This window comes from Zingiber officinale, chromosome 5A (assembly GCF_018446385.1).
Source record: "Zingiber officinale cultivar Zhangliang chromosome 5A, Zo_v1.1, whole genome shotgun sequence".
Taxonomy (NCBI): domain Eukaryota; kingdom Viridiplantae; phylum Streptophyta; class Magnoliopsida; order Zingiberales; family Zingiberaceae; genus Zingiber; species Zingiber officinale.
Window position 1 is genome coordinate 136,595,220 of NC_055994.1, and position 9,037 is coordinate 136,604,256.

General features: G+C 38.8%; 1 protein-coding gene across 1 annotated transcript; it reads left to right on the top strand.

Annotated features, from left to right (window-relative positions):
* The first annotated feature begins 418 nt into the window (after positions 1–418).
* On the top strand, positions 419–8,493 carry LOC121980068. Its single transcript, XM_042532037.1, has 12 exons — positions 419–585; positions 1,416–2,342; positions 2,531–2,803; positions 2,976–3,067; positions 3,444–4,114; positions 4,149–4,287; positions 5,628–5,706; positions 5,812–5,895; positions 5,985–6,099; positions 6,760–6,848; positions 7,852–8,012; positions 8,238–8,493. Exons 2-11 carry the CDS (start codon positions 1,416–1,418, stop codon positions 7,984–7,986), a joined length of 2,604 nt encoding a protein of 867 aa, XP_042387971.1. The 5' UTR covers positions 419–585; the 3' UTR covers positions 7,987–8,012; positions 8,238–8,493.
* Positions 8,494–9,037: the final 544 nt, after the last annotated feature.

Here is a 9,037-nt window from a genome sequence, read left to right on the forward strand (position 1 = left end):
ACAAAAACACTCGACAAGTGCGGACCTTGGAGTAGGAATCGATGAAGACTTCGAACTAAGTAAAATTGGTGGTGTTAGCATTGTGTTTTTCTTATTTCCGTTGCATACTTGATTTTACTTTGCTATAAATTTTCGATCACTATTCACTCTTCCTTTAGCGAACTCTACGATCCAACAGATAAATCCATCTCCATCTCCATCTCCATCTCCATCCCATCCCATCCCATCGCTATCCCTAATATATACTTCTTAGAACTCCTTGATTTATAAATTGAGATCAATCAATTTTTGAATGATATTGATGGAGGAGTTGTATAATGAAATTGACTTCGTGATGTTTTTGATATTATAAAAGTTAAGTACTTCGAAATCAGAAGTCCTAAAACTTCGTTCGCGGTTCAGTGAAATGTCCATGTATTTTGATAACCTCTCACCGTCGCAGTGAATGAAACCTCGCTCTCAACCCAGAAAAGTTAGGTCGGTAGGTCATTGATCCATTTCTCAGTGGCACTGAGCAGCCCACTCGGAAATGGAGGCGATCGCTTCCATTGTTCCATTCTCCTTGTCGCCGGGGGTCGCTGAAAGGTACGTACCACTTCAATTTTCCGTTCCAGCAGCGAAAATAGAGTCCTTTCTTTCCTGTTCGTTTGGATTCCACTTTCCGTACTTGCGAGATCTTTAAAAACCGGCTCTGTGGTCGTTCAATTATGGGTAAGAAGGCTATTAGAGGTTGCCAAAGATTGGATCTCGTTAAGGAGGGAGGAATAAGTGGCGTTTCCATTTGGGTTCGCAACGCCAGCTCGAGCAGCTTCATCTCTTTGATTGCCTTGCTTGGGAAACAAGAGCACCTTCCTTAATCTTCCAATCTTCCATGTCGGGTGAGTTCATAAACCTGAATAAAAAGCTTTATTTAGTTTAGGATCCTGAATGAGTTTGCTTCCCGGCCACTTCTCTGAGCCTTCAAATTGAAGTCTCGTGTGATCCGTGCTTTCTGCTCTGCCTCTGCTGTGTATTTGAGTCACAGGAAGAATGTGCGTTCAGTTCTTGTATCAAATGATGTCTCAATCTCCGACCTGTTTGATTTCACCCTAAACAAGTTTGCTATCCTCCAAAGTTTCTTTTAATCCTTTTTTTTTTCCCGCTACCGCTTCTGTTTTCTTTTATTGGTAGGGTTTTCTAACAGATCTTGAGTTCTTGATGGCTAGTTGACTATGATCTTCAGATTATGAAAGGGCACTTTCAGCATCGAATTCTTGTGATTTTTTAGAGATTTAAATTGTCAAAATGGTTCTATAATGAAGTGGTTGAGAATTTCAAGTTTCATACCTTTCGGTCTCATTGCTCAGTCAGTTTCTGTTGATATGAAAACTTTACCTCCTTTGTTATAGAGTTATATGCTTTAGATTTGCTTTCAGATGGCCTCACTGGTCCCGGGTGTACTCATCAAGCTGCTCCAGCACACGAATAGGGATGCCAAGGTTGCCGGCGAACATCGGTCTTCGCTCCTTCAGGTTGTGAGTATTGTTCCTGCTCTTTCCGGAACAGATTTCTTTACCAGCAAAGGCTTCTACCTCAAGGTCTCTGATTCTACCCACGCAACATATGTTTCCCTGCCTGATGAGCAAAATGAACTCATCTCGAGCGATAAGATCCAACTAGGCCAATTCATTCTTGTTGATCGCATCAAGGCAGGCTCCCCTGTGCCCATTCTTAGGGGGGTGAGACTGCTCCGGGGCCGTCACCCTTGTATCGGAAACCCTGAGGATCTCATTGCCACCAGTTCACTTGGTTTCCTTGATCCAGAGAAACCAAAGCCAACCACTGAATCAAAGTGTAATCGTAAAGCATCTTCAGATAATGAAAAGAGCAAGTTAGGAAACTATAGGACATCTGTTAAAACACAAGAAGCACAAAAGAAAAGGGCTTCCCTCAGTAGGTTGGAGGCATCACTCCCTAAACAACTGGCTAGTTGTCAATCGGAGAAGAAGGATGCTTTCACTGTGAGGTCAAAACCAATGAACTCAAGTCCACCTTTTTGCTCTTTGCCTACATCATTTAAAAAGTTCTCCGATGAAATTAAGAATCAAGCACGAGCAAAAGGAGAACAAAAATCATCATCAAGGTTTGGTCTCTTGGAAAAGGCAACCTCTGTTTTGAAAGTGAACACAGCTGGTAGGAAACCTTCTGCTGGGAACTTCTTAAGAAATTTGGTGCCAACCATTGGGCTAGGATCCAAAGCACTACGAAAGAGTTGGGCAGGGAATATGGAGCCAAAGAGAAGGGATAGTTCTACCTCGAAGACAACAAATTTTGATAGAATAACTGAAACTAGACGTGCTTCTGTGAGTTCATTCTAAATGATTTTTTTTTTTTTTTTGCACTTTGTTTGAGTTGCTTTGATTTACAACTTATGTTTTGATACAAGATATCTGATGTATATACTTTATCCTTTGTTTCTTTCTAGTAGAAATGATAATGTCAGTAGCAGTTTAATCGAGGCTCTGAATCTTCCTGTCGTGGTAACTTGCAGGTTCCTCTACAGAAGGTATCAACAAATAGGAAACTGGCAACTAAGGAGGACATTAAGATCCAATGCCCTACAAAGAGGAGCGCTACAAATACTAGAGCAGATGATTCAGATAAATCATCTAAAAAGGACACTTCTAAGACAAAGAAGCCTTCAGAAACCGCAAACACTATAAATCTCTCAAACTTAGTCAAAGTTGTTCCTGCTAGTAAAAGATGGTCAGATGGCACTGTTTCATGGGCATCTCTTCCATCATCTCTATCAGAACTAGGAAAGGTATGATTGATGTATAAAATCACAATAGTAGCCTCTTTCTCTAAATTGTTGAGACTGTTCCACAACACTTTGCTTGGTCAAGAATTGGGGTTTTCTAATTTGTATGCATTAGGTTAGATCAACACATAGTGTCATTTACTGTCTGGACTGAGAGACCATTTTTATATTTTAGGTGCTCTTGAAGTATAGAGATGCTGCTAAACTAGCTGCCGTTGAGGCCTTACAAGAAGCTTCTGTTGCAGAGAGTTTGATCCAGTGCTTAAGGTGAATTCTCTTTCTAATTTATTGTTATTTAATGGGTGTTGGGATTTCCAATACAAATTATACATCATGCTAGAACTGCTAGTTCCAATCTTCCTGACTGATATGGAGAATTGGGTTAAGAAATAATATGTTTTTACAGAGGATCCACCTAATTCGCTTGTAAAACATTGATCAGAAATATCCTCCTATTGCATGCAAATTCTTTTGCTGTTTGATTTTGGAAACTCTGTTTTTCGGGTAAGTTTTTCATTTGGTTGGTGTTTTAGGCTTTTAGACCTTCTTTACTAGTAGTTTATCATGCAAATGAGGGTCTTTTCGATTTGCTTTCGTGATCTTAAGCGCAAAAGATGAACTTTTTAAGGTTGCTACATTGCAGTATGTATGCAGAGCTCAGTACCTCTGCGAGGGGAGACATCCCACATCAGGCGGTGGAGCAGTTCCTCGGCCTTCACGCCTCCCTCTGTAGTGCCGCAAGCATCGCTGATGGCCTCACCAACAGAAGATCCCAAGCAATGGCGGTAGCATCGCCGGATCAGCCCACGGTCGGTGACTTGATCCTGGACGAAGCAACAAAGGCCTTCGCCGAGAATCGCCGCCGCGCCACCTCCTGGGTCGCTGCAACTCTCTCGACCGAACTCTCTGATTTCACCCTCTACAGCCACAAGACCCCGACCACCGCCTCACCGGTAGCAGTGGTCCTCGAGCGTCCGTTGAAGACCGCCCCGGTGCCTCCCTTGAAAGCATCCCTTCCGTCGAAATGGCGCCTGTCTTCGGACTATGCTTCTGTTCGCAGGGGAAAGGTCCGCGCCGCTGTGGCGGCGCTGCCTTCGCAGCCTCTGGAGTGGGAGCGCGGGGGAGGGCTCGTGGTGGAAGTGGAGATTGCGCGCAAGCTTAGGGAGGAGGCGCGGGGGTGGTTCTTAGGGTTCGTAGAGCGGGTACTCGACGCTGATGCGACCGCGCTGGAGCCTTCCAGAAGAAACCAGGTAACCGCGATGCTCCCGCAGATGAAGAAGGTGAACGATTGGCTGGAGGCCTGCGGGAGCCGAAGTAGAGCAGCCACTACTCAATTGTTTTGGACTAGTTATGTGTTTTCAGCAGGTGGGTCAATTTTTGGGTACTTGTCTCTTTTCTCAGATTCCTATGAAGCAGCATAAGGATTGCAATTTCTCATATGCTGGTCTGAAGACACAAGTTAGACTTGCTATGGAGTCGAGAAAGATGTATGTAAATTATTTCTTTACCATGTTTATATATATATATATATATATATGTAACTTGCTATGGAGTCGAGAAAGACATATGTAGATTATTTCTTTACCATGTTTATATTTTTGTGTGTGTGCACGCACGCACGCTGACTCAAAAGCATCAGATCAGTTAAACATGGATATTTTTTTGTTATTGTAAAACAGGAATACAACCCATGTATTTATACTCTAGAACACAAGGTACATTGAAAAACACAAGTGAACACAATGGGGAAAGATATAGGAGGAGAGGTGAAGAAGAGGCTATTTCATTGGGAGGACATAAGAGGAGATGGGGTTAGGGATGAACAAATTGTCTCGCTCTTGTCAAGACTCGCCTTAACCCAATCTGATTGAGATTGTCCCATCTCACCCTGTATCCAGGGATGACACCGAAAAAAAAATGCACATATGTGGGATAAGGAGGATAGTGGATATAATTTTTCCCCTCTTGTCTTGTCACAACTATGTAGTTTATTTTATATTTGATTGTCTTGTCTTTTATAGGAAGGGGAGCCTTGGCGCACACACACACTTTGCCCTAATCTACCCTGTTTCCTATATTTGTCATGGATGGAAATTGAAAAACCTATCCTGCTTCTTATATGGGACCTTAATGAAAGTTGAAAATTCACAATTTTATTGCCATCCTAGATATGGTGGGCTATAGAGTTTCTGATATCAAGTTAATACTTGTGAACACTAATTAATCTTGTCCATATTACTTGTTATCCTAATTATTCATGTCATATCCCACCTATTAGACTCCTAAATAACTAACTAAAGCCTCCTAAATAACTAGCTAATTTAAGATTAGAGAATCAGACCGTGTGAATACAAACTACTCTTTTTCTTTTCTATTTAATGGGATCAAACATGATGCTTCTGCCAATACAAAGTCCTGGGAAGACAAATTTATGCAATTTTATCATATACAAAGAGAGCATTTCTTTTAAACTTACAGAAGTAACTTTATTATCATCCCATTGTTTCTCTTCCCACAATCTATATTTTAACAGCCTTTATCTAACACGAAATATCTCACATGAAATATCATCATTTGCACACTAGAGCACACACAGGAATAAGGGTGAAAAACAACAGAGCTTTCAGATACTAATGTAAGATAGGACAAAATTCTCTCTGGAACTAGTTGGTAAAGTGTTTAATACCCTAATCTAATTTATACTTGCATAATATTGTTTCTGTACATATCATTATTTTCAAAAGAGAAGAAGCAATCTCTGGCTTGATTAAATTATTTGTCCGTTCACATAATCTTGAAGAGACAAATCTCTGTTTGTTATCTGCAGTAGCCCAGGGAGTGATCCTATTTCATTGACAAATTCAGAGGGCAGAAGATCACGAGCAGATATTGCTGCCTCTTTCCAGGTTTATATCAAAAGTTAACTTAAATTGGGAAATTTTGAAGTTTCCTTGGTGGGTCAAACAACTTTATATCTTATAATGTTGTTTCATGATTAATTCTTTATGCAGAGAGTTGCTGTATTACATCTGGAGGAGAGATGTCAACGAGCAATTGAATGGGCATTGAAGATTGAGCCTTCTATTAAGTATCTGGTACTTTACAGATACTTCAAATTCACTCAGATGTATACCCCTTTCTTGTTCATATGACATGACTAGTTTTATGACCTTTTGTCACATAGGTGGTTTCAGGAGGAGTTGCATCAAATAAGTATGTCAGAGCTCGTCTGAACCATGTTGTAGAGAATAATAACTTACAACTTGTTTGCCCTCCTCCAAGCCTATGCACGGACAATGGTAAGAAAATCCAACATCCTTCATTGCAATCTGGTTCATTTTGTCGTATGTTTTTCTTCTTGCAATTGGTTGACTTATCTTAATCTTAACCTGCCATGGCTTAGCAAAAAGGAAAAGAAGACAATAACACCTAAAACTGCATTTACAATTGTTGAGTGGTATTGTGAATGGTGGTGTTGCTATTTGGAGGCTACATAAAGAGCTATGATTTTTCACTAAAAGTTAGATGTTTGAACTAGTTAAATGTGCTTATAACTAGTTAGAAGTTAGGTTCATTGTCATATTTTTCTTCGTGCAATCTGGGGCGACTTATCTTAATCTTAACCTGCCATGGCTTGGGAAAAAGAAGAAAAAAGATAATAACACCTAAAACTACATTTACAATTGCTGAGTGGTATTGTGAATGGTGGAATGGCTAAATTAGAGGCTACATAAAGCGATGTGATGTTTCACTAAAACAGCTATTGTGGTATTGTGATGGTGGTTTCCTATTTTAGTGAATGCTGGTATTGGATACCCAAATTGTTGGACCGTTCCCAATTGCAACAACCTTTTCGTATGCATAGTTATGTGAGTCGTGAGCAAAGAAATTTTGCTGTTGAGCAGTAATTTCAATCCTTGAGATATCTTTTGGAATGACTTAGAAATTGCTTATAATAGGTGTGATGATTGCTTGGACTGGTATAGAGCATTTCCTTTCAGGAAGATTTGATCCTCCACCACCTGACAACGAGCCTGAAGATGCCATGGTTTGTTCTGCAATTCTTTTTAAGTATGAGAAACATGCTTAAGGCTTTGGTTGCTTGTTCACTTTACACTTTTTGGTTGCCTAAATCTTTTTTTTTATTTCCTATTTACTAGTTAGGCATCCTTTTTATATATCTGTTCTTTTTTTAATGGGTAATGCAGTGTAGTCACTTGTTGCTAAAATTCTATGATGCCTAGACTTGATTAATGTGCTATGTAGATCTGTTGGATCTTTAACTGATACATTCTCATCTCTAGCACCAAGTGAATATATCTGATTTCTTATCTCTTTAGCACAAGATAGTTTGTCGCTGAGTTAGTATGCCTCAACAATGTGGCAAAAGGCGAATACGCTCGCCCCCAGCACCCCCGTCAGCCCGTCCCAGGACTAACACGGAAGAAATAAATCATAGTGACTGTGAAGGCAAGTGGCAGGTGGGGTGAGTTTACATGTGGGTTGCAGGGATTTACGCCCTAGTATGCCTCAACAATGATACCATGCTGGGAAGCCTCTTGGGAGTTGGGAAAGGCTCTCATCTCACTGAAGATTTTGAAGAATTGGAGTGGAGATGAATCTGTTTTGAGGGAAGTGGGTGATACAAGACCTAAAAGAACACATCTAATTGGTTCTAGGACACCCTTATTATGTACAGTGTACTCAAGACTTCCTATTTCCATGATTATTGATAATTATTTCAGTAACATCTGAATGCTTTAAGGAAACTAGGGGTGCTACTTTTTGGATAATTCACAATCTTGTTTGCTTTGGTTCATCAAGATGGAGAATCAACCCCCAACACTGAGCATAAATAGTTAGCTATTATTAGAATAAATGTTCTTTCTAATCAAGTCGTATGTTTTTGTGCACACATGGACATTTCTCTTATCGAATAGGTATCTGTCACCTGCCTTTGCTACTTACCTAACCAATGTCCGCTTCAATGAGTGATCAGGTCAATGAAGATGCAAAATAAACTTTTTTTCCTTGATTTCTATTTATGACAGTTTGAGTTGCGTCCGAGGTGGCCCTTAGGTGAAGAGTACTTGCAAGGAAAAAGTGAAGCCCGTTCCATGAAGAAAGCGCGTATGTATCCATCACTCACATCAATGATTCAAGATTCACTTCAGCAACAATCGTAGTTTCGAGAGCTTTAAGCTGGGAACTGGTAAGAGATGATACATCAAAGGTCTTGGTAGGACATGTTTACTTGGAGTGGAGAGAAAATCTACCAATCAGTAGAAACGTTTGTTAATGACGAAAATAACTATTTTTCACCCCCTAACATCTGTAGTTCTTTGTTTCCTCTCATATCTCTCCAAGTAAACAATCCTTAAGTTTACATTTAGCTTAGTATCATGGAGTTCCTTATTTTCCTTTTCGAATATTGCAGGTCGAGCATACCCTACATCCTGATTGGTGGAGCACTGCGATAATCTCCACAAATAGTTTGGAAACAAAGAAGTTAAAGGCGTAATTATAAAAAATAAGAATTAGTTTCAACGTTGGTGCATATAAAGATTAATTCACTGCATCATATTCTGTTGCAAATAGGTATACGGCTGGTTCCGAATGTAAACACTGCAAAATCACAATTTTGTATTCAATATGTAAACACATTTTGACATCAAGACATGAAATATTCAATATGTATTATGATGATGATTATTATTATTATTTTGTGTGTGTAATGGCTATCAATAGGGCCGCAAACAAGCTAACTTGATTCAAGATTTGGGGTGTTCAAATTTTTTTATAAGGTAATCGAGCCAAATCGAGTTTAAAATGAATTAAGTTATTAAAATAATTATTTAAGTTTAACTTGATTTATTTTTTATAAGCGTAAATTCAATTCGTTTAGATGACATCGAGCTCTTAATTTAAATTAGTTTAATTGTTTAAAATTTTTATTTATTTAATTAGTTATTGAATTTGATAATTTAAAATTGTTTATTCATTTATTTTTTTTATTTATTTAGTATGTTAATAATATTTTTATTAATTAACATTATTTACAAACGTTGAGTTTATTTATAACTATTATAAATAAATTTTCATCAATTTATTATTTTCATGTTCAACATTACATACCCCTGGGAGACAATGATAGAATAGTAAAATACTTTCTTAATTTTTCAGACGTATAAGGATTAAGTCTCAACTTTAATAAATTAACAGATGAATTTTTCTTAA

Coding starts and splice junctions, on each gene's coding strand:
- LOC121980068 (XM_042532037.1), top strand. CDS start 1,416: ATGGCCTCACTGGTCCCGGGTGTACTCATCAAGCTGCTCCAGCACACG. Junction 2,804..2,975: donor CTCTATCAGAACTAGGAAAG/GTATGATTGATG, acceptor TTTATATTTTAG/GTGCTCTTGAAGTATAGAGA. Junction 5,896..5,984: donor AGCCTTCTATTAAGTATCTG/GTACTTTACAGA, acceptor TTTGTCACATAG/GTGGTTTCAGGAGGAGTTGC.